Genomic DNA, 25,481 nt, shown 5'->3' with positions numbered 1-25,481 from the left:
ATGGATGGATGGATGGATGGATGGATGGATGGATGGATGGATGGATGGATGGATGGATGGATGGATGGATGGATGGATGGATGGATGGATGGATGCATGCATGCATGCATGCATGCTCTTTGTTGGTTCTGGTTCCAGCTGTCTAACTGACTGTTTAGGCAGACCTGTGAAGATACTGTTACAGTAATCAGTGCGACTAAAGATAAACACATGAATGAGTTTCTCTAGAACTTGCTGGGACATTAGTCCTTTAATCCTAGAAATGCTCTTTGGGTGACAGAAGTCCAACTTTGTAATTGTTTTTATGTGTTTTTGAACGTTCAGGTCCGAGTCCATCTCCACATCCAGATTTCAGGGCGGATCACTAACTGAAGCTACATGCTGAGTGTTGATCGTTTCTCTTTAGGTCCAAAGAAAAAACTTCAGTTTTGTTAGTGACTTTTCAATTGAACTTGCTGTAGTTCAAGTATTTTGTGATCTCACCCTTTAAGCCAATTTAAAAGAGAGATTGTAAGATTTTTTTTTTCACATATTGTTAGTTTTCTAAAAAAAAAAAAAAGAAGAAAAATAGCTTCTTTGGAAAATTTAATTATCACATACAGACATCAAGCAGTTTATATTTAAGCATAATTCACACCTCTTCTCTAAACAATAAGTTTTAGGCAATTTTTCTTTTTTTTAAAATCTTTCAGTGTTTGTGGCTTTCATTGATGGTAGTTAGACGGGAAAAGGTCAGAAGAGATTTGAACGCCCGGACGGCTGCATCGAGGACTTTCTATTCTTTTTATTCACCTTTAAACTATTAACTAATTATTTTGAAGAGAAAAATGTATGCACATTTTCCTAACCGTAAAGAGGAAGTACGGTTTCTTCACATAGTTGAAGTTGAAAGTGCAACTTTTCCACTTCACTTCTTTTTCTCCCCAGGTCATTTACCTGATATCACCTGTCAGTCTACACACCTTTTTCTGTTATTTCCTCACTGATATACTTAGGGAGCGATATACCGATATACTCATAAAGGAAGGCTACATTCAGCGAAGAGCATTTTGTTGGTGAACCATAGCCGCACCAAACCTAGCACTAAAATTTCATTTCCAAACCTTCCAGCTTGCTCCTTACTTAGTTTTCGGTGAGTAACTCCTACAGACAGAGTTCATCTTGTAGCAGAAGAAGATCAGGTTCCCCAGAAGGTTCAGAGTCCACACTGACACCATGGCAGATATACAGCGCATGTGATGAGCGTGTCTGTGTGTGTTTGCTTGGGCTGAGTATGGAGACATAGACAACATGGTTTCATGGTGGCTGTAACTGTGGCCCTGGCAGTTTTTCTTCATTTTTTTAATAGCTTCCCCATAGTTCATCTGGCCTTGAAACATCCAGCCTCAGTGTGTAGTTTTTGTGTGTCTTTTTGCGTATTTTTATTAGACAGAGGAGTGAGACAGCAACAGGGTGGTGTGAGGTGGATTTGATAGCACCCCTCTTCCCGCTCTCCTCCTTCATACCCCTCTGTTCGGGCCCTGATAAGAGGAGCCGTGGTCTGTGGGGGTTAGGGATTCCTGTCTGGCACAGTCGCACCAGCACACAGAAACACGCACGCAGCCTCGCTGGGATCCGCCCGCTCCGCATTCCTGTGTCCGGCTAAGGAAGCAGCCCAGCCGTCTTCCCCTCCACTCCCAAATTATCCCCTTCTCCTAAAGTCACTGCATACTTATCGCACGCCCTTCTACCTCTCTCATCCAATATTACACCCACGGACCTCCTCCGTCTACTGTTGTTTTTTTTTCTTCTTCTTCAGGATCGCTCAACCATAAACAGCTTCTCTACATATCTGAAATGTTTCACAATAAGCAGTGAGGTGATGTAGTGATGTCATTTTTTTGACAGTGTGAAAGTTTGAGAACAATATTTCTGCTGCTCATTTTTAAAAATATTCTGTTTAATTTGACATTTCTGCTTTTAATCCTTATGCTCATTTTTTAACTCCCATAACATTTTCACCCTTACTTTCTGTCCCAGCAAGCCTCCCTTTCTCCCGCTCTTGGGGATGTGTTACAGAGGTCAACAGGGGGTCCTGCGTTCTCTTGCTGCCCCTCTCTCTAATGGTTTCTTAATGAGAGAGTTGGAGAGGGAGAAGGAAGCAGAGAGAGAAGCTTTCTGGAGAAGCTGGGTGAGATATCAGCGATTCTGCTTACAGCGCCGACTGTGTGTGTGTGTCTGCGTGTGTGTGTGTGTGTGTGTGTGTGTGTGCGTGTGTGTGTGTGTGCTTTGTGCACATGCCTGTGCTGTACGACTGACCCCTTGCTCCATTTCGAGGCCTTTCTGTGCTCCGTGCTCCACTCTGGGGAAAGAGGAAATGACACGTTTGTACCCTTGAATGAGCTCGTCACACACACACGCACTACCCACGGGACCTGGCTCCGGGGGAAAGCTGGAGAGGGGAGGAGGGGGGGGGCGTTGTGTAGGTGAGGGAGGAGGAGAAGGGGTGTTGGTCCACTCTTTAATTTGCATAGTTTCTGATGATTTGATCATTAGCAATTAATCTCAGTAGCCCAGCTCGGCTGCGTTGGGGAGGTAAAGACGACTCCCTCTGTGCACATGTACATGTGTGATTTTTTACCGTTCTTCATCAAAATCTTATAACGTATAGGTGTTATTGAGTCAAGGTGCCATGAGAGACAGATAATCATATGTTGACTCAAAATATAGCAGAAATAAAAATAAGATTTACTTAATCGGTGCCCATAATGTTTTTTTTTTTTGGGGGGACAATCTGGAGTTACAATAAATTCAGATTATGCAACAAGGGACTGCATATGGAGAGACCTTCTGTTTTGTTGGCTTGAGACCTTTGAGAGGATTGCCGACTTGTTTGAGGGTTAAAGCCCAATTTCCCCCCGCTTCATCTTGAGATCTGTTCGGCTCAAGACTCATACAGGTTTCCTCTGATCTTTCACCGGTTAGCACACAGATTTGGCAAGCTCATCTACATCTCATCTCGCTCTCACTTCCCCCGCCTGTTGAACCCATCGCTCCGTCCTCGTGCCCCGCACTTGTGTGCACGAGGAACGGTGCGACCCGTCCCTTTGCTCTGCCAGTTTTCCATCTCCCTCACCCCTCGGTTTTCCTCTAAATGGCACTGTACTCCTCCCATGCTGAGGCCAGAGCTCTCTCCATTGTTGGAGACAGGTTGCCAGGGATACAAGCACACAGAGGCGCAATCTTAATGTTAAGAGATGGGGAGAGATGAGCAAAGAGAAGGGAGGAAGTAGCTTATCTGGCCACCAGGCAGCCCCACCAGCACGCTCAGGCTCTCCTGAGAACACGTAATAAACCCCTGCTTACTAACGTGTGTCCCTAAGTGGACGGAGCAGAGTGATACTGACTGCTTGTAGGAGAACCTTTTGTACTAGTTGCCTACTTTCCGCTCACCTGTTGTGACTGGAGTGTAAGAGTGCAGTGAAAAGTCTTCATGCGTTGTGTTTTTGCACATTTGACAGGCAGCCCTTTTGGTGGAGGAGCTGTTCTAACTCTTAAGAATATCTGCAGAAATAAAATGAGAAAAAAAAAAGTCACGTTTATAAGGAGTTCTGTGTGGGGCTTTATTTTACCAAATACTGATGTTTAAACTTGAATACGGTAAACATCTCAGCAGGTTATGTTTTGTTGTTTTGCTGTAGAGAGGCGTCATCAAACCTGCAAGAATCAGATATGGATAACCATACCGGTGTTCTCACACAATGTTTTATGAATTTCAGTTAGATTACGTTGTATGTTTTTGCTTTTTTGTTTTTTTCCAACCCAAATCTGGATTTAAAAAGAATCACTTGCAGAAAATACTTGCAAAGAATGACTCACATAGCGAAAAAAACAGACAAATATGATGGCAGAAAGCATTGTTCATTTTTTTTATTTCATTAATCTCTCGTCTGAACAAAATTGGAAAATGCTGATAAGATTTTATGGATTTATTTTAGTGTTTCTTGCTCTTTAAGGCATTGTCACAACAGCTGCATGTTTAAAGCTCAATAGCTACATGCATACATTATCTAGTTGCAATCTTAATCCACCTTCTACCTTTATAATATTTTACCTTGATTGAATGTGTTAGACCAAAGCAAAGCATAGTCATAGAGAGGCCGGTGGTACCTCTGGAGGAGCTGCAGCAATCTGCAGCTCAGCTCCAGCCAGACAGGGAAAGTATGCTGTTTAGTGGAACACTGACCCTGCGAATCAAGTAGAGACACTATCCCTGAGGTGAATGACGGTAGGGGAAGTATCAGGCTTTGGAGGGCACTTTCATTTGGCCGGGTCTGTCTCATAAAATTCTTAAAAATACATTGAAGCAAATTGTTTTAATGCAACAAAATGTAACAGTCTCTTATACTATTACGAGGCACAGCAGACAGTGGGCGCTGTGTCTCATACATGCTGCTTTTATAGTTTTTACTTGTTTTGAACACTTTAAGCTGTGTTGTTAATTCCAACATACTGGTGCCAACCAGAAGATAGGATCTCTTTTCGCCCATTCATTGGAATATGCACATTATCTCTCTAAGCATTTTAAGGTATACACACCCAGAAAGAAGAATGTTTCTTGAGGAGCCTGTGCTGGAAGTAATATTAGCCTTACACACTCACAGTAGTAGCTACCTAAGCAGAAAGTAGCTGCAGTTGTTGTAGAGAGGTCATCCCAGGTTCCAGGATAAGAGTTGCGGAGGAGGACTACCTTCACTTCCTCTTCTTCTTCCTAACTCTTGTTGGTTAGCAGAGTTAATTTCAGCCAAAGTATGGAACAGGGGTGCAGTTACACTCAGTCATTACTTGCATGCATTTTTTATTAGCAATAATAATTTAAAGAAGTAGTAACGTTTGTCTTGATTTAACTGATTTAGTGTTTTGTCTATTCGCTGTCTCTCTTCTCCTCAGCTGCAATTTCAGCTAAAGTGAAGCTATTTAGATGGTCAGTGCGAGTCGAACGGCGTATGAAGACACGCATCACAGGCTCAACGCAACAATCAGACCTCGACTCTTTGTTGATTTCCCCTCATCTACTTTCCATTATCCGTCCTCTTTGTCTCTTTGTGTCCAACCTCACCCTCAAAACGACCCTGGACTGAGTCGGACGGGGCTTTCGGGCTCGTTCGCCGGGTCCTCCCCTGCGCTAGGAGCCAGAAAATAACTTCACTTTTTCTCTCTCAATCTCTCAATCTGTCTCTCTTTGCTCTCAGCACAAAGCCCAGCGTGTCTGCCTTCCTTCCCCACCCAGCATTCTTTCCCCATGCAGACCTCTCCCCCGCTCTGTGTCGTTTTCTCTCCTTTGACTTCCCTCCTACCCACCAACTCGCTGCTCAGCCTCACCCTACCTTTCATTAGCCCACTCTTTATCTCACACACTCACTCTGCTGCCTCTCTGCGCCCCCCCACCTCCTGCCTCATGTTCCTATCTCTCTAGCTTTTTATGTTTGCCTCTCTCTTTTCTCCTCCCTCTCTCCCCCCTTAGTTGCTTTGGCTTTTGTTTCTGATACATCTTCATTTATTCCTCGCTCCCGCTCTTTCCCTGCTGACCCTATTATTTTTATATTCGTTCTCTCTAACTGCCATCACTCCCCCTCTCTGCCTCTCTCTGCCTCCCTCCCACTCCTCTCAGTCCCTCTAAGCTGCATTAACTCCCCAGATTACCTTGAGCCCTGCAATCCTCCATCCCCCACGCACTCACCCACTCTTCCTCCCCTCCCTTCTTTCACTCATTCACTTGCTCACGTTAACCCCCAGCCCCCGTCCACAGCAGGGTGTTTAATTGTGAAAACGTGTATAGGTTTTTTTTGTTTTTATGCCACATCATTGGGACTTAAACAGCTAAACTGTAAAAAGAAATACTTATGTGCTTTATGGCCTCAACAGAGTTATTATATCACTTCGAGCATCTGTGAAGTGACTCAGGTAGTCAAATTAATTTCCTGAGTCCTGTCACCTCTTTAATGGCCCCTCTAACACTGATAAGTTCGTTTAAGGTACATATTGTACTGGTTCAGTTCACCTTATGGATAATAAACCTGTTCATAGGCCACAGAGGCTAGTGTTTAACTCTGTAAACAGTGATGTTTTCCCTGCTTCATTCAGCCATCAAATTAATCAATATGTAGAGATGTAGCCTATCAGGAAATCAAATGATTGAGTTATTTCAGCTTGATAGCTCAGTAAGTTGAGGGTCTTTTTCAGGGGGTTTCAAACTCAAGGTCCTCAAGGGCCGCTGTTGTGCAACTTTTGGTGTCTCTACAGACCCTTATTGCATCCTGAGGGGGCAAGTCAGGTATTTATGCCAGGTAGGCTGAAACAGGGAGACATCTAAAAGCTGCAGCACATCAGTGCTCAAGAGCAGACTACATTGTCTAGGAAATACACACCGTGACGCCGTTTTGTAATGCTACCAAACTGAAGCAAGCTAATAACTGGTGTGAGATGCTGAGCAGGTAGTTGGACCTTTTAAAACAGCTCTGCTGGACCAGAGACGCAACTAAAACTGGCAGGACACCAGGCCATTGAGGATTCTAGCCCAACACTCAAGATCCAACACTGTAACATTCACTTTGATCTGTAGATGAGCCAGACAAGCACTGATGTCGTTTTGACAGCACCACTTTTACAGAACCGGTCCAATCGCACCTAAGACATCACAGCAATAAATCGCTAATTCTCATGCAGACACTATAGAAACAATTTAATCAGAGATTTGAAATTCCAGTTGATGGTGCCGCAGAACACTGTTAACTCCACCCGAATTGATCCCAATGAATATTCACAATTCAAAACAGGGGCTCAGCCTAAGTGAGAACAAACTTAATGTTCTACAAAGTCCCCTGTATTACCACACGTTAAGACCCACCGTGTTTTTTCAAAAACGGAAAAATGTTTGCGTGCGCCTTCAGGTGAAGAGGAAAATTTCCTGCTCATGGTTTTTGTCTTTGCAGGACTTCCCCCTCAAAACGACAAGCAAACAACCATGTGCTTCCTATTCATTCGTCTCTTCTGTGCTAATTTTATTTTTTAACCTTTATTTTACCAGGTTAAAAAACCCACTGAGATTAAAAACCACCTTTGCAAGGTATTCCAAGAGGCAGCAACAAATACAGCACATAAAAATACACAGTTAAAAGAAAATGTCAAGCTATAAAAACGAGGCACATGTCTAAATCAGCCATTTAGATTTTAAACGAGATGAGTTCAGTAAATCTTAAAAGTTTCTTATAACACATTATATGAAGAGGGAACAGAGCGAATGAAAGCCTTCTTGCTCAATTCGGAACAAGCATAAAGGGACAGAAAGAAGCAGCAAATTGTGTGAGCAAAAAGTATGAGCTAATTAATTAATTTTAAAAAAATCATGAAAAGTACACAAGCATCTTCAGCATGAAGATGGACGTTGAATCAAATCACAGTTGTTTAAAATCCTGGTGGGATGTTTGCATCACACTTAACACAGTCGCCTCGCGACAAGAAGGAGTTTGCATGTTCCTCTCAAGCTTTCACACATTTGCAGTACTCTCCTTGAGCATAAAACAGTTTGTAAAAGGGAAATTGGTTAACTTCGGGGGTGGGGAGGAGGGGGGGTGGAATCACTCTAAATTTACAGCAGAATAGAGAAAATTCAATTAAAAAATCTCAGCTGTACAACAACATGGGGATGGGTTTTTTTAAAAAACAGATATGGCATAGAGTCTGCATTTTGCTTGTAGTTGAAGAACTTTATTTCAAACACTGTTGTCAGAGTAGATTGTAGCACACAGAGTCTAGTGAACCAGCAAGATGTACAAGACTCATTGAGGGTTCTGACTGATTAGGAGAATTAGAGAAAGCTGGTCAGCTAAGAGGTTCATAATTAACCTATTAACCTACAAAAGACTCACATTTGAGTCAGAAAATTCTACAGAACCTTTTTACAGTTTGCAGGTGTGAAATAAGAAACCTGCAGCTCAATCTCCTGTCTGTGTTTACTTTGTGGCTGTGATTGGTTGTTTTGTTTAAAATGTGTGAACATGACTCCCTGACTGAAAGCAAACATGAACTGTGGCTAATAGTACAAGAAGGTAGTTTCTAAACTGAGAAAAGATTTTAAGAGTTCAGTCATTCAACCACTGAACTTTCTTTGTGTAAACAACCAACTGTCTAAAATCACTGACCAATTCAATGTTCTTTAAAATAAAGAAAAGAGAGGTTTTTGTTTCTACGCTCTTATTGCAACCAATTATTTAACATATTTTGCACGTGATCTGACTCAACAATATCCAAAACTTTTCCGTTTCTCGTGACACAAAAAAGCTCAAACATAAATGATTCTCTGTACCAGATTATATATGTAAGTTCAGGATGATGTTTTGTTTTTAGACACGCATAATATTTTGCACGTAGGCTGTAAAGTTAAATGTTGGTCTCATCTGAGCAGAACACCTTTTAGCACATGTACTTGTTTGTTGTGTTACTTACCCAACAGGATTTCTTCTTACAAACATGGACTCTATTCACCTGCTTGATAACTTGAAAGTATGAACTGATTTTATCTAGGCGTGTCAGGGTACAGAAGAATAATCCAAGCCACACTAGTTGGGTTTCTACATATAGATAAAAACTGGAAATCATTGTTAATTTTGTTCCACTTAGTAATTTTATACTAGTTGGTGTGAGTCGGTCTCATAAAATTCCCCCCAAAAATGTATTTCAGTTTGTGGTTCTGGCATAACAAATGCAAAAACAAACAAACAAACAAACAAACAAACAAAAGTTCAAAGTGTATGAATACTTTTCCAAGGCTTTGCCTTACATATTCATAACATGCTTTACCACATTAATGTAGACATGGAATTAAACACGGAGATTAAAGACGTTTTCATATTTAGTTGCTGGGTGGACTGTAAAAGTCCTTTCACACAATGCCCTCCCTCCCACAGCCTCTGTAACCTCCCCCTCACCTCTCCTTGCCTCCCCTTCACTTACCCATCCACCCACACTCCATCACCCCACCGCTCACCTCTCGCCCCACCACTTTTGCAATCGTGCTCCTCTCTTCTCCTCTCGTCCCCTCCTCCCACACTCTCATTTTTTTTTTCCTCAGAGCCCCCAGCAGCAGTACCACCATCACTACCAGCACCATCGTATCCCTCTCCACTGTCCTTTACCACTTTCTTCCCTCTGTCCCTCCCTCCCTCTAAAGCCTTCAGGCCATGCTTGATTTATGCTCGCCCTCCCTACCACCACCACCATCACCACCACCCACCCTTCCCTATCTCTCCAGGAGGTTGTGGCCCGACTAGTCCCTAAAAACAACAGAGGGAGACGAGAATAACAGCCTTCTTTTTTACTTTCCATCCTCCCTCCTTTTTAACCCAGCATTTTTTTCATTCCCCTCTCCCACACTGCTTTTTAAATTGCCTCTGAATTCTTGAGCTGTTTTAGTGCCTCACTCCCCCTTCTCAGCTGAAATTACTTTTTTACCCTCTCAAACTCTTGGCATGCTGAGGAAGCAAGTTTCACCTTCCCTCCCCTCTCCTCCTCGTCCACTTGAGAACAAGCGCACCTCGGCCGCACGTCGGTCGCAATAAAAAAGCGGAGACAAGATGTTGCGATGTCGCGCGTGCAACACAGTGGATTCTTGTAGTGCCCTGTCCTCGTTCTAACTCTTGGCTGCCCAAGCCATTAACCCACACAACTTGAGGCAAGGCTTCTTTCTGTCTTTCACTGTCACACACATTTACTTACAAATGTACTCAGTGAGAGTCTTTCTCCTTTGTTTGCACTCACCCTACAAACATGCACACAGGGCCCTGCTTTCTTTTCTGACAGCTCTCTTGTGGTCGACAAGCCTCAGTAACTCGTTGCCTAACCACCCTAGACTTTTTTTTCTCTCTCCATTGTGTTTGGCTACTGTCTCTGTTGATTTAATGGCGTGAACCTTTTTTTTTTTTGTACGGGTAAAGTAAGTATTAAATGTATCAATGTATTTCTCAGTAAATATGTTTCTAATATAACATAGTAGAAAAAAATCATTATTATCCTACAGAGAGAAAATTCAGATTTAGCAGCAGGATCAAGACTATGTAGGTTTACACAAAAGTTCTAAAAGTGAAAAAACAATATTAACAATAATAATATACTGTACACGATTAAAACGTGAAAACACTGTGCAGTTATTAGAAGTAGAAATAGCACTCCACAGCTATTGGAAATATAAATATCATACCAGCAGCAAGTCATTCAGACAGTCAGTAAGTAATCCACGTGGTAAAAATAATCTAAGCATAACAGTGCATATAGTGGTATAACTCAAGAAATAAGTATTGAAGACATATCACCCTCAAAAATGACCACAGCTACAATGATGTTTAGAGGTGGGAACATCAGGGTTTGAAGCTGTTTTTCAGCATAGCGCAGAACCGGCAGATTTTCGATAGTTCAAGAGAGGATGAATGGAGAAATTTAGTGAGTCGGCCTCAAAAAGAATCTGAATCTTCTCACTTGAAACCAATTGAGAATTTATGGAAAGAACTGAAGATCAAATAGCACAAAAGATGTAACAGTTAGTGTAAAAGAGCGAGTCAAAATCCCATTGATTTAATTTCGTTTTTAAGCGTGCGTGTTGCGAGTGTTGCGAATGTTTGGTGTGTATTTCATTTGAACGACTTCATCGTAAATGTATCTACTGATAACATTGACTAGATTAATAGCTATTCTCTCTGCTGTCTTTTGAAGTGTTAAAATGCGCGTCCACAAACAGCCAGGCAACGAGCGTCTGTTTTTGTGGGAAAGTAGCAGATATGTGTGTGTGTTCGGGGGGTCGATCCGTCAGCGGGTGTATTTTTTGTTAAAATAGGAACTCTCTCGCCCGACAGTGTTCAGATCACATAATCAGAACAGAAGATCAGAGGTCAAACTGGGCCAGCTGACCTATTCCTCCCCTTTCAGGCCTTCCTCACCTCCTCTTTACTGCCTCAAAGTGTCTCACTGTAACAACACCACCCCTGACACACACACACGCACGCACACACACACATCAATGAGAAATACAGTGCAACCTCCAACCACAGCATATAAAACTGCATCCTCTATCCATTAGCCATAACTCAGTATTCCTCACAACACGTATAAAGTACAGTCAAACGCACATCTTTTATTCCGAGTCTCAGTCCTTTTTTTTTCTCCACACTCGGCTCTGACATAGCTTACAGCGTCGCTCACATTAACAAAGAGAACCACCATTTCTACATATTTGTCTCTCCTTTTTTTTTTTTTTTTTTTTTAAAAGGGGGTTTTATTTAGCATAAATGTTGAAGCCAAGGGTGCCCGGCTGCCATGGCAACCAAATTAAACGGAGGATCTCTTCAGAAAGCAGAAATCTAAATTATTCGGACTCTTTTATGAAGGGGAAAATGAAAATTCTTTCCACTGTACAGAAACCGCTTCAGTGTAAAAGCAGAAGAAAGGAGATGAGAGCGGGAAGAAAATGATGAAGAAAACGTCTTTGTTTTTTTGGGGGGGGGATCTGACCATGTAGTTCAAAGGCATATCTCTTGCTATTGAAATTCATAGGTTGTCTCATGACACTGAGCATATTGTGCATGAAGGAATGATGTAACCGCAGTGTCTCTACAACACGAGATAAACCTATTGCGTTTGAAAGACGCCGCGTTTTGTGTGTCTGCAAATCCTCGATGAAAACCAAACCAGGCGCAGGAATGATGAAATCCATAGGATGGAAGCTCGGGATTAGTTGCGACTTGTTTCTGGTGCTGTAAATGATATTATCTGTCCGAGCAGAGGGCTGTTTAAGGATAACACCATTAGCACAGGCCAAGTCAAAGCTCAATATTTAAGTGGGGATTACGGGACTCATTTTGATTAAATGTTTTTAAAGTCTGTTTGCATTTGGCTCAATTATCTTTTTTCATTCTACCCCAAGTCTTGGATGTGTAGGTATCTATTTATAGGTATACATCAATAAATTAGAATATCTTTGAAAAGTTTGTTTAAAGGCTGATGGGTAGATTCATTCCAATCACTTTTGATGATTGTGATTTACAGCTAATACAAAACAAATTTCTGTCCTCAGAATAATAGAATATTGCACCATGCCAATAAGAAATCTGGTTTACTTCACACGTATGTCCACTTACTGAAAGCCTGTTCATGTACTATACAGTGTATGTACTCAATACTTGGTTGGGGCTCCTTTAGTTTGCTCTGGTGTCCTTCTCTGGACAATACTCCATAGATTTGTTCAGAGTTCACTGTCCAGTAAAGCACAGTCATACCTTGGTCATTACAGCATACATTGGTACTTTTTGCAGTGTTTGCTGGTAAATTAATTCAGCATCTCCATCTTCTCATGAAGTGTTCTAAAATATCTCAGTAGCTGGCTGTGCTGACTTTTCCAATGAACCAAAACCAGCAGAGCCCTCGGCTCCCCGATCATTACCGACTCTAGAAACTTCATCTTGAGCCTCAATCAGTTTGGACTGTGTGCCTCTCCACTCTGCAACATTAAAAATGAATGAAAAATGGCAGCTGAGCAGCAACCCGGTCCGTTTCCTCCTTAGGTTAAGGTGTTTGTGACATTCAGGAACATTGAGCCCATGTCTTGGATGTTTAAGTGTGTAGGGGCTCTTGGAGCATTGACTCCATGCTGTAGTCCACATCTTGTGATTGTCTATAAAACTCTTGAAAAATATATTTTTCAACAGCACTTTTTCCTTCCATTCAACTTCTCATTAAAACCTTTGGATACAGCACTCTGTGAATGGCCAGCTTCTTAAGTGCTGACCTGTGATTGAAACCTACATCTCTCTGTATGGGATTAATCTAAACTAAATAATTAAAATAAGAGCATTTTTTTTATTGAGGTTAATCTGCATTCTTAAAAAAAAAAAAACTCTGCTGTACAACAGACCCCTTCCAGTCACTCTTGTGTAAAATACCTGCAAATTTACACATAAAAAAAAAAAAAACAAGTTTGACATTCCTGACATGACCCATTTTCCATAAGACTAAATCGAGCGTCTTGCAATTGATTCATTGTTACTGTATGGCTGCGAGGAGGGCCGACATGGTCCATCTGTGGATGTTCGTCTTCCGAAGGCGCGGGAAAGACTGGTCAGGGTTCATTTAGTCGTCCAATAAACAGATGAGTGGTGGGACACATGGGGGTCAGAGATGATGCTCTTTTCTCTGCCTCCTTCCCGTCTTCTCCCTCCAATTGTCATCCTCCCTTTGCTCTCTCTGTGTGTGTATTGTTGTTGTTGGCCAACAGCAGATCTATGTTATTGATTGACTCCTTTGGCTGCTGGGCTGCCCACTGAAGGAGGGGGCAGAGCTCTAATGAATTCCTGCACCTCGTGCCCCTTGCGCCAACCCCTACACCCCCTTCTTAATTAACTTTGTGTGTTTGTGTGGGTGTGAGTGCAGGTGGGATGGATTTGTGTGTGTGCGTGCGTGCTTGTGTGTATGGATGCACGCAAGTATGTTTTTTGTGCCTCCTCCCTAGCTATACTCCCCCGCTTTCTTCTCTCCCCTACATTTTCTTTTTTTGCTTATCTGCCTTCTCTCTATTCCTCTACTTTAGCTCTATATCTCCTTTTTTCCCATCATCTGATGAGTCTGATAGTTGAATGGGGGAACAGACAACTTTATATGGATGTCACTCTTATTTGTCACAGCTCATCTGCTTCTTCCAGCCACTATATCTAATTGTGATCTCAAGATTGCTCAAATCTGTGTACATGCATACATAAAGGATATCCATCCTCAGGACTGATCTGAGTGTCATGAAAAATGTCTGGTGTGTGTGTGTGTGTGTGTGTGTGTGTGTGTGTGTGTGTGTGTGTGTGTGTGTGTGTGTGCGTGTGCGTGCGTGCGTGTGTGTGTGTGTGTGTGTGAACACTGTAGACCCATCGGTATTCCAGACGTGCAGGCAAACTACTGTTTCTGTCACCTTGACCACCTTGATTCCCCCTGCAGTAGACAGTAGCTCTGAGCTGCACAGCAGACACTTTTGCCCGAGCTCGACGTAGTTGGAAGAGACACTTTCATTTTCTTCACTGCTCATTTCTGTTTTGCACGCTCCTTCATCAAACCGGTGTTTTCCTTCGCTTTATTTATTCCTCATTTGCTGCAAGTGAAATTTCAATTGTCTGTTATGTGACAACCGCACATTTCAATTTATTTAAATGGGATTGTGTGTGATAGACCAGCAAAAAGTAATGCATAATTGTGCAGTCGAGAGAAAATCTCACAGGATTTTTAGACTTGCTCTCCAATGAAAATCTAAAGCATTTTTATTCAGCAGGCCGGATTTAATACTTTGAAGAACCACCTTCTGCCACTACTGCAGCCGCAGGTCTTTTTGGGCTGTAATTCTCTAACAGCTTTACATATCTGAAGGCGGAAATGTTTTCCCTTTTTCTTCGCAAAAAAAAAATCTCAAGCTCAGTCGGACTGAAAGGAGAGCATCTGTGCACATCAGACCAAGTTCGCCCAGATTTTGAGTTGGATTTAAGTTTGAATTTTATTCTAACACATTGATGAAAATGTTCCATTTTAGCTCTGACTATCACTGCCTGAGCTCAAAGGGCTTTACAGCCTCTAGCAGGTTTTCTTCCAGCTTTGTCCTGTATTTGACTCCCCTCAGCATCCCATTCCCCACAGAATGATGCTGCTACCACCACCTATTTCACTGTGTGGTTTCTCTACACTTAAATTTGTGCATTTAGAGCAACATTTCGGTCTCCTGTTGCCATCTCTGTCTTAAGTATGGCAGCAAACATCCGTCAATGCCTTTCTTCTTGCTTCTCTTGCATGACTAATAGTTGTCCTTTTGACAGATTAACCCACCTGAGCTGTGGATATTTGCACCTCCTTCATAATAACTAAAGGTCTTTTGGCTGCTTCTCTAATTGCTGCTCTCTTTTCCCAGTCGATACATTTAGGTAAACAGTCATGTCTTGGGATGTTTTTTTTTTCTATTTCTATTTTCAGCAGGTGGACCCTGAAAGCAATTGTCCGAATTGGATTTTTTTACCCAGAGGTATTGAATAAATGGTGCTGAACATAAAAGCACACCACACTTTTCAGACTTTTCTAAGTGCTTAAGTGGAGGGTAACTGGACTATATATATATTTATATTTTTGCTGAAGGCATTTCACCTTTCATCCAAAACACTTCTTTAAAACTGAAAAAGTTTGTGGCTGCAATGCTAAACACAATGGGGTATGTATACTTTTGCAAGTCACTGCATACCAGGATTTCTGAAGCTTTGTGTTGGGAGCAGTCACACATCATTATGCACCACCTCCCACCCCCTTTAAGGCAAATCTGCATTATCGCTCAGATGTCTGTGTTTGCTTTAGATGTAGACAATCTTTTCCTTCAAAGTCTCTAAGCTAGCGATGTGTCTTCTGTATTTTTCTCCCTCTAAGAGAAAGCAACCTTGCATCAGGTAAATGTCAATTAGGAGACAGTGTATGTCTGTAGATGTGTGTGTGCATGTGTGTTTGGTGCGCCGTTGTCAGCAGTGTTGTCTGACAGTCTCGTAAATCTACAGCAAAACGGCTATGGCTGACAGCGTCTCCCTGCTTTCAGTGACTCCGGTAGTTAAATGCGCACATACAGACGCAACAAACACACAAGCACACTACGGCTGTCTCTGCCTTTTCTCTCTCCCTCTCTCTCACTGTCTCTTTATGATCTCCTTGTTTTTAGTGTTGACTGGTAATGATGAGATATGTTAGGGAGTCAAGCAGAGAGGGAGATGAATCAGAGCTGTGACGCTTTGGTACCTGCTTCTGAAACCTCTGTGTGTAAATGTTGATTTTATTCGGGGGTTTTTTCTTTCTTTTTTTTCCATTTTGCACTTCAGCTGTTTCCATCATCAGGTCAAAGCCCTTAAACTGCCAAAGTGACAACTTCATGAGCACATTGTAAGAGTTTTGGGGGTTTTAACATGCCTTTTTCATCCTCTTTGTCAAGAATGACAGGATTTTCAGCCTGTAGAGAAGCGTGTAATCCCTGAAATTAATTATCAGTGTTCTCTGGGAGACATCAAACATTATTAAATTTCTTTTTCAGACACTAAAAACATTTCAAGTCACTGAGTCAGATCTGCATACTCATCCTTTGTTACCTCCTTTTTTTTTTTTTTTTTTTCCGTTCAGGGGCAGACGTGACCGAACCCAACAGCTCAGACAGCCGCGGCGAGCGCCTCGATTTCTTCCTCAAGCAGGAAGAGACTCTCGCCACAGAGTCGAGCTTCCTGGGCGCCAACGAATCGGAGGAGCCCAGCGGAGGGGCGGGAGGCGGAGGCATCTCATCCGTAGCCAATCTGAAGGCAGCACTGATGAGTAAGAACAGCCTGCTGTCGCTGCGGGCTGAGATGATGGGAGATGATAACCCCTTGCTGTATGAGTACCTGCCCAAAGGAGGACACTCCCTGTCCTGTAAGTATCTATTTACAGAAGCTGTGCTCACACTGCTTGTTTCGCACATCTGAGACACGCCGTCTAACTCACAGTATATGCATATGTCGACCCCCTAGATGCAGCATACAGTGCCTTGCAAAATCCTTTAAATTTTACCCTTAAACTTTGTCACATTAACAAAGTTGACATGGAAGGAAAATAATACGTGGTTTTCAACTTTTTTTTTGCAAAAAAAAAATAAAAATCTGAGAAGTGTGGCATGCATATGTATTTATCCCCCTTAACTTTGACACTCCTAAATAAAATTTTGCGTAAACAAATCATCCTAATGTTATTCCCACAGTGATACACCGTGGCAGTAGCATCATGACATGAGAATGCTTCTTTTCCCCCCGGCAGAGATATTGAGAATTGATTAGAGATTGAGCTAAACACAAGTAACTCTCGGAAGGATTTAGGTGTGTGTTGACTTGTGCGTGCTGACTATAGGCATCTAATGTTTCTTTTGTTTGTTTTTTTTTATGTTAATGGATTTGTATGCACATGCATGTTTGTTGGATATATACGTGTCGTGTATAAGTGCACATATATATTGGTTTATTAGGTTAACATTTTGTTCTATTTCATTAACATATAACGTTCGCTTAGATAGACGTCCTTTCAGGATTGTAGTGTGGCCACCATCCAGAAGAGGGCACCACTGCTCATTCTTAAGCTGAGCCAGCTGATGGTTGTAAGAAACAATCGTGGCAGAGGTATCCCACGGAGTGAAACAGTCCAAATGGAGTCGTGTGTGGAATTATTGTACTCCATTTAATGATGACACAGATGCAAAAGTCACTTTAAATGGTGATGTTTTGAAATACAAACACTCGAAAATCTCCTTAAGTCATCATAGCGCTCATTCGGTCGAGCTGCATTTCAGACAGCATCAAAATCTCAACCAAAAATGCATAAATCAGAGGGCATTAAGCAACCCCCCCAAAAAAAAAAACAAAAAAAAACGCTTTGACATCATAGATAGACGTAGTACCAATGACAAGGGTTGATGGTAAGGGCTTTCTTGACTTCTTCATGGAAGCTCATTTTTAACGTTTCTTTGAGAACAGCAATAAGCGCCCATTTAGAGGCGCACTATAACAAGAAGCCTGTTAGTGTTTTTGCATAATGTGCAGTTACCAGTCCTCCCAGGGATATTTAAAGTTGTTTTTTTTATTTTTATAGCTTGTTTTTGAGTTAGTCCTTAACTTAAATGATAGTTTTCTATGGGGATTAAATGTTTTACATATTCTATTCTTTTCCTCTTTTTTCTATTCAACAACCTAATAGTTTCCTGTTTAAAAGTGTGGGGGGGGGCACGTTTTTATTTATTTATTAAGTCAGTATTTAATACAGCTGAAAGAATAAATTAAAATGGAATGATGTGCTTCTTAAAAAATTAAAAAATTCATAATATTGCAAAAATGTTATGGAAAAAACCCTATGATACGCGGGAAAACTCTTGAATGGTGACTGCAAAGTATTGACTCAGGATGACTGAATACAAATGCAAGAGACACTTTGCAAGGTTTTATGGGAGAAAAAAAAAAGCAATTGAACACCATGTTCCTTTTCCTTTAATTGCTCCATTGTAACATGACAAAACAAAAAAACAAATACAATTGACATGGTACTGTTGCAAGGCATTGTATGTAGCGGTTTCTGTCCTTAGTAGCACTAAATGACTATGAGCCAGTTTACTAGGTTAGACCTCAATGCATGTGTGTTTTTAATGTGTGTGTGTTCGCGTGTGTTTTTGTGTGTGATGCCATGGCTACTCGGCAGTGACTAAGTGAGAGAACATTTTGCAAGGCTCTCTCTCGCTGTCTCAAGAAAATTTTCTTTTTTTTTTTTTTCTGCGACAGTTTTTTTTTTTTTTGTACCCAGTCAGTGGGTCTGCCACTGAACTTCACAGAGGCAAAATAAACCAGCAGAACAACCACTCAGACTGACATAAGCTCATATTGCTCCACTTAGCCACGGTAAAAAACACCAACTTTTGCATGCTTCCAAAAAAATGTTTCAAACACAAACATGTCTTTTGTTTTGATTCCAAAAAGTTGTTCTTGACAAATGTCCTTAAAATACATATTTCAACTTCACGTATGTCTACCACTTTAAATCTGAGTTTTGCAGAGTTGTACAATAAGTTTATTTTTAGTTATTTAGACGTAGAATTTGCACAAAATGTTTTTTTTTTATCTTTAAATATAAGGATCTACATTTAAATGTTGATACATTGCATTTAAATGTTGATACGTCTACAATGTAAATTGTATCAAGAAGCTTGATCTATATTGTATCAAGCCTCTTGGCAATTAACCTTGTACTATCAGAAAGCTGGTTTATTTCCTTTTCAATGGCATATTTGAAAGGAAAGCACATTTGTGGGTTGAGCAGGAGAGTTCAGTTGGTGGTTTCCTTGGTAAATCCTCTTTGCCAATACAAATGAGTCAAGTTAGTGTGACAGTGTGATCATACCAGGAGTGGAGACAGTGGCGCAACTACACATTATTCAGGTGGATGCGAAAAAGTAAAACGGCGCCCCTCGAAGGAAGGTTGTAGGAGCGTGGAAACATGCTCACTCTAAGGAGCGTAAGGCGAGCTGAAGTGTATGGGAAAGCGTCATCGGCGCGCTGCCCCCTACAGATGGGGTTTTGGCGCCCCCTCTGGTGCTGCGCCCTTATGCGTTGCATGCGCTGCATATACACTTTTTGCGCCACTGAGTGGAGAGAATGGAATAGCATGTCCTCGACGCCATTAAACAGTTGTGGGATCATTTTGGGTGTGTTCTTTGTGACAGAGCAACACAAGGGTGACTTGTGGGAAATGCTGGTTGAAGAATAGGATGCCATCCCACAACAGTTTGTGACCAAGCTAGTGATTAACATGGGAAGGAGGTGCCAAGCTTTTGTCATTTTTATAAGGTTTTCCCATGCATCACTAAGACCCGTGTTTGCCACGTGGATATGGTTGTAAATTACCAATATGTCTCATTTCTACAAACTTGAATTATTTAACCAATAAATGATTGATGCGGACAAAATAAATTTCTTTCTGTATTGAATGGTTTCAGTAATTATCAAGATACATTTTCAAATGAAATGGCTTGTTTCTAAGATATAATTGATTTCAAATCAAACTTAAAGTACACATTAATAATAACTAGTGAGATTAAATTGCCGAACTGTGCACAAAGTTCTCTTTAAAAAATGTGACTTAGTGAATTAATAATGACAATGTCAGCTATAAAAATGTACAAATATGATTTAAAGTGCTGTTTGCAAATGCATATATGTTTGACTACAATCAGAAAATAATGCAATCAAGTTCACACAACTGTTTGCAGCCTCTACTCCATCTTACAAAAATTCTTAAATCGTGATGCCTCACATTTTGCCTGTTAACCCTCATGTATTGACTGTCTTATTGAACTTTACATTTTCTGTTTTCTCTATGAATTATTGAAGTCGTCTTTTTGCCTCGTTCTAAATTACACCAAACAAAAGTCAATAGCTGAATAAGCATTTTGGCATTGGCAGAGAGGATTTGGCAAGTTTTTTATGAATGCAGCCCACATAGTTAACTCCGCAGCTCGACTCACAAACACGTCTTCCTCACCAATGTCACACCATTTAAAAGGAAGAATAAACCTTTCCAAAAGTCTAAAAATTATTACTGAAAAAACATTGAAACAAAAATAATCAATCAAACACATTTTTCCTTTCTTCTTCTTCTGCTTACTGTATATTTGCATTTGATTAGCTGGTTTTTTTTTTTGCACAATTTTTTTCCATCTATTTGAATGTTTTATGCAGTTATTACTGAATCAGTAATAACGTTGAATTTAGTTCCTTAAGTCATTGTTGACTGAACCTTTTTATATTTATCCTTGTTAATAATACATTTATGCCCTGCAGAACGAGTGTGTAATTTGTCTGTAACAAGAGATTTTCTGTATTTTCCCATTTTCTTTGCTACTCGTGGAGTGTGTTAAACTGTCAGTGTGTATGCGTGTGTGTGTGTGGGTGCATGGTAGTGTGAGCGTGTATTTGCTAGAGTCCAGGTCCGCGTGGGCACATTTTGTGAGCTCAACTTCTGGGTTTGTTTCTTTTGCTTTTACTGCCATGTAATTGGATCTTTTGTCCCGAGTTCTCCCTGTTTTTTGTGAGTGGAAGAAAAGATGAGAAAGGGTACAACTCCGAGCCCAGTCGCATCTATTGAGCTGAGCCCCACTCACCTAAGCCATAAAAGACAGGGCCAAGCCTGAATAGACCAAAACACACACTCGCCATCGTGCACGCTCGCGCGCTCGTGTCCCTTCGCATCACCTCTTTTGTGTGAGTGTTAAGTGTGTGGGATTGAGATGTTTCTGTTGGCTCACGGAGGAGAATCAGATGCTGTCGCAGCACAGACAGCCTCAGAAAACACAAGTAGAGGCTTTTGGATATGCTTTCAGACTTTACAGATACAGTCAGCCTTGACTATCTGAATAAAAGATTTGGAGAATTCTGAGAATGTTAATCATTTGTTCCCTGCATGGGAAAGTGTCCTGTATGAGCCCTGTATCTGTATTTCAGTTGTCACCAAAGAAACCTCAGGGAGGGTTTTTTGGTTAGCCAAATACTATTTTGTATTCACTACACAATAGGGGTTGGGGAAATGGGCTTGCTGAGATGGCCAACAGCCTCCCCTCCCACCCCAGGTCTGTCCCTGTGTCTAAATGAGGACAGAGGATAAACAAACACTGTACCTCAGATTACTGGGCGGAGGAGAAGTCTGCCTGCTTTGACAGATCACTGTTCCCATCGTTGCTCCCTCCCTCTTTCTATCCATCCGGCTCCATTCGCCCCTTCGCCTGTCTTCTCTTCTTTCGCCCCCGATGTACATCTCATCCCTCTCATGCTTTCCCTCCTTCTTCCCCTCCATACATTTCTCCTTCACCACACCTTAACACCCATCCCTTCCCATCCTGCATTTTCTCATTTTATTTTCTTCTGGCCCTTTCCCCCTCTTTTTACTTCGGCTAGGGAACATCAAAGCATGTTGCTGTAAAATCCTGGGAAAGTATTGATCTGGGCAGAGTGGAGGTACAGCAAGGTCACTTGCTCCAATTCAAGAGAGACCAGGAAATTTTGCAAAAGGCCTTGATGCAGAGCTTCTGTTGCTCTTATTTTTTCCCCCCCGTTAAGTCACCTTCTTGTGTGGTTCATGCACTAAATATATACATAAACACACAAAATCTGACAAAAACAGTTTGTGTTGTTCCGCTTAATTCTTTCTAATCTGAGCCAGCCGCCACCTTGTTGACATTACATGGGATTCCAACACAAAGCCCCTTGTATTTACTATTCTTTGCATGGGACATGGACTAGATCCTCCTTGCATGTGGAATGCCAAAAATACAGTGGAACCGGACTGCATGTCAATCAGTCTCTAAAATCCAATTAGGATCATTGGGATTTAGCCCCACTACCCGTCTGTGTGTCAGGCAGTCAATGTCTAACAATGGATCGTGTCGGACCATCCCGGTGCACCTGTCCACACTGCCACTGTGTACAGGCTGCAAAGAACATCCAATTAACTGCAGAGATCACACTGACAATATTGAACTTTTCTCTAAACTGTCAACTCTCATCATTTCACATCAACTTCTTCAAATTGACTCAGCACGGACAACGTTGCCTGTAAAGCGGGCGCTTTCACAAAGACTTTCTGAATGTATTTCGGTGAGCAAAATTTTGCTCCACCTTCTGAGTCGCACCTTCCTGTCCTCTTTTTAAAATGCAAACCGACAGGAGGAGTTGTAGCAGTTAGTTTTGATTCCAGTAAGAAGAAATTGATTCTGAAAAGTCTTGGATGTGTTTTAAGTTCTGTGCTTTTTTTATTTAAACTTTTCAAAGGTTCTGGGACCTGGCTACAGTTACAGGAAGTCGGAATTGGTCAGAATAATTGCCTGAAACTGTCTAGATTTGGGAAGGTTTCTCACCCATCTCAAGCCCAAAATCCATTATAAAGTGTATGTGTCCCGCAATAAAGACTTTGTAAACATTTTGGTCATTAGATTCTTATTTTCACTTTTCACAGCTTATATCTCACTTAATCAATTGGACTTATAATTATTTGGGAACATATTCACAGACAGATATACATGATAATGCAGAGAAATACATCCTTGTTGATTGGTATTTCTAACAGTTAGCCCACTAGTACAATAACTGAAAACATTCAGTGTTGGGTGTAATATCACTCCGTATCTGAGTTTCCACTTCCCAGGCAAATGATTCACAGCATGATAAGAGGCATTTTCTCAAAGCAAAGATGAGAAAACAGTTTTGCCTTAATTTACAAAGAAGTGACAATATCCCAGTAAAGGTAACCCGAAGAGGACAAATATGCTTTTAGAAGAAATTGTACCTAGCCTCTAGGTATCACATTTAGAGAGCTTTGATCCGTCCTTGTGTGAATTTAATTAAGACTAGTAATACACAGTATAGTTTGCACAACTGATTCTAATTCACATAATTGTAGTATCTCAATTGTGATTGCCAGTTCTTTTCTATGGCAATTGTGATGAAAATTCAGAACAGATCAAAACCCAGGTGGAGATGTTGCTCATCTAAAACACAAGTCTTGCTGCTGTCTAGTTACACTGGATGTGTCCAAATTCTGGGGCTACAGGGATGTAGCCTGGGACAAAGCATAAAAGCTACCCTCCACATCTCACAGTTGGCTAAAGGTTAGTGTTTGCTGACCCACATGAGCTAAAAAAAACACACAAAAACACTGGATTTAAGTAACTGACAGTTACTAATAGTTTGCTGACTTGTTTTAATAATGATCACTTAACACAAAACCAAACGTATTACTTTATGTGGTTGGTCCTCATTTTTCTGCTTCAGAGCTTAAAGCATTGTGCTATGCTTTAAGCTCACTCTGATGTGTGGAGCTCTTGGTGCTCGGTTGATTATCCAAAGAGTGGTTTGAAATGTGGTAACCTCTGCTCCATGGCTACTCAACATTCAAATGACTTTTGTTAAGATGCTTGAAAATAGAAATGGAACATTTCATTTCTGTGATTTATGCCATAATGTGATCCACCGTTGTGTTCTAAACAAAATCAAAAATCGAGTAACAGTAACAAATCTTTTAAAGTGCTCACATGAATGAAGTAGAAATTTGGTGAATTGGAAAGAAGCATGACATCAGAACGGGAATGTACCTCCAAACTGCACAGTTTTAGTTACTTTACATTAATTTTCAAAACTCTGAAAGAGAATAAACTTCCAAAAGGGTCCTTGCTAACAAGATGTCATTAAGCCTTTTTTCTACTAACAAACTTATGAAGTTTTAGGTAATTAGTTAGGATATTCAACTTAAGGGAGCTGCTTTTCTAAAGCTTAGGACCGTATAAGTCTTGACCCCATTTTAGTGGCAGATGGAGTAAAGGAAACAGGTTCTTACAAGGTCAGCTTGCTCCTTCAGCCTATAGTCACATGGAATAGATTTTTTTTTTGTTATGATCTCTATTTTTCCATGCAGTAAGTCACTTTGGTGTGATCAGTATTCTTTAAAGCTTGCCAGATTTCTGAAAAATCGCAAATTTGTGAGAAATCCATCAGTCTTTTTTTAAAGAGCCCTCATACATGGTGAAGTTCAAAACAAAGTGATTAACACAAAGTTCAAACAGGAGGCATTGTCAAGCAAACAAATAGACTAGCATTATCTAGAGAAAAAAAAGTACTGATTACCTAAACTGGGTTAAAGGAAACAGTGATTATGTTGATGGGCAGATGCTGGATGTAGACATAAAAATTAACCCCAAGATTATAAATAATGAACAAAGGACAAAAATGAATGTTGTACTTAACAATAGTAAAATCCAAAGAAAATACATTTTTTGCCCTCAAAAACGTCCTGATTACATTTCAACAAATGGAAAAGAGACCAGGGCATTGGCATGTCTTCTCCAAAATATTAACTTTATTGGCCATAAGCTGCTTTGTAGTTGCCTTGCTTGTATACTTAGGCTAGTTATCCATTTACATGTCTATTTGTGCCAAGCTGTAACTCCTAACGTCGCTTGACGGATGTCTTGAGATATTGCCTTAATATTTGCACAAAATGTTCTTTTCTTGTGATGCCGTCTATTTAATGAAGCATGCTTGCAATAAAAAAAAAAAACCCAGCACAGCACTGGGGTGCTGTGGTGGTGCAGGGGTTAGGCACAGCCCATGTGTTTCCCACGATGCGGCTGTTGCAAGTTTGATTTCTGGCCTGGTGGCCTTTTCCACAAATCATCCCCCTTCTCTCATTACCCACTTTCCTGTCAATTCACTATCAAATAAAGGCCACTAGAGCCAATAAAGCCTTACAAAAAAAACTGAAAATCTACACAACATAATGCTGCCAACCTTGTATTTGTCACTTAGGATGGTGTTCTTCAGCTTCCAAAACTTCCTTTTTCTTTCAAATGTAATTATTGTCATAGTGGCCAAATACCAGAGGCCACAAACCTGATCGGCACATGGCCTCCTTTTGAGCAATATGGCTGAAAATAACATGCCCAAAATGAATTGAATGTATCTCAAGAACTACAGAGTTTATTTTAATTGTTTTGGTATCAAAACAAAGGCAAGACCCTAGAGAACATGTTACAACTCTAAAAACCATCCTGCCTGTTACTGAGGAAAGTGTATTAATATGATAAACAGCAGAAATTAAGAAAAAAATCCATTTCCGCCTAAAAAAAACCACTTCAATCTATGAATGCTCCTTTCAAAACATGCAGTGAAAGCCAAAAAAAGTAGCAACAACAGTACACAATCTGACCTTTTACTGTGCCAAGTTTCATGAAAAAAAAGTTAATCATATGAGTTTTAGAGAGGTACTACTAGATAAAAATCTAGGCGGACCTTCCAAATGAGCCATTTTGGCACAATTTGTGCCATTTGAACTTTCTTAGTTTTTATTTCTGTAGG

The 25,481-nt window shown here is 40.9% G+C and overlaps 1 protein-coding gene across 2 annotated transcripts in view; it reads left to right on the top strand.

Moving 5' to 3' along the window:
- Nucleotides 1-25,481, top strand: part of zbtb46 (zinc finger and BTB domain containing 46) — an 89,288-nt gene that overhangs the window by 45,874 nt on the left and 17,933 nt on the right. For both annotated transcript variants that reach the window (XM_017305708.1, XM_008413919.2), the window contains exon 4: nt 16,198-16,479. In XM_017305708.1, the coding sequence (XP_017161197.1) occupies nt 16,198-16,479 (282 nt within the window). The remainder of the gene's footprint in view (nt 1-16,197; nt 16,480-25,481) is intronic.

Source organism: Poecilia reticulata, linkage group LG7 (genome assembly GCF_000633615.1).
Source record: "Poecilia reticulata strain Guanapo linkage group LG7, Guppy_female_1.0+MT, whole genome shotgun sequence".
In the NCBI taxonomy this organism is placed as follows: domain Eukaryota; kingdom Metazoa; phylum Chordata; class Actinopteri; order Cyprinodontiformes; family Poeciliidae; genus Poecilia; species Poecilia reticulata.
This window is presented reverse-complemented; position numbering and strand designations above follow the sequence as displayed.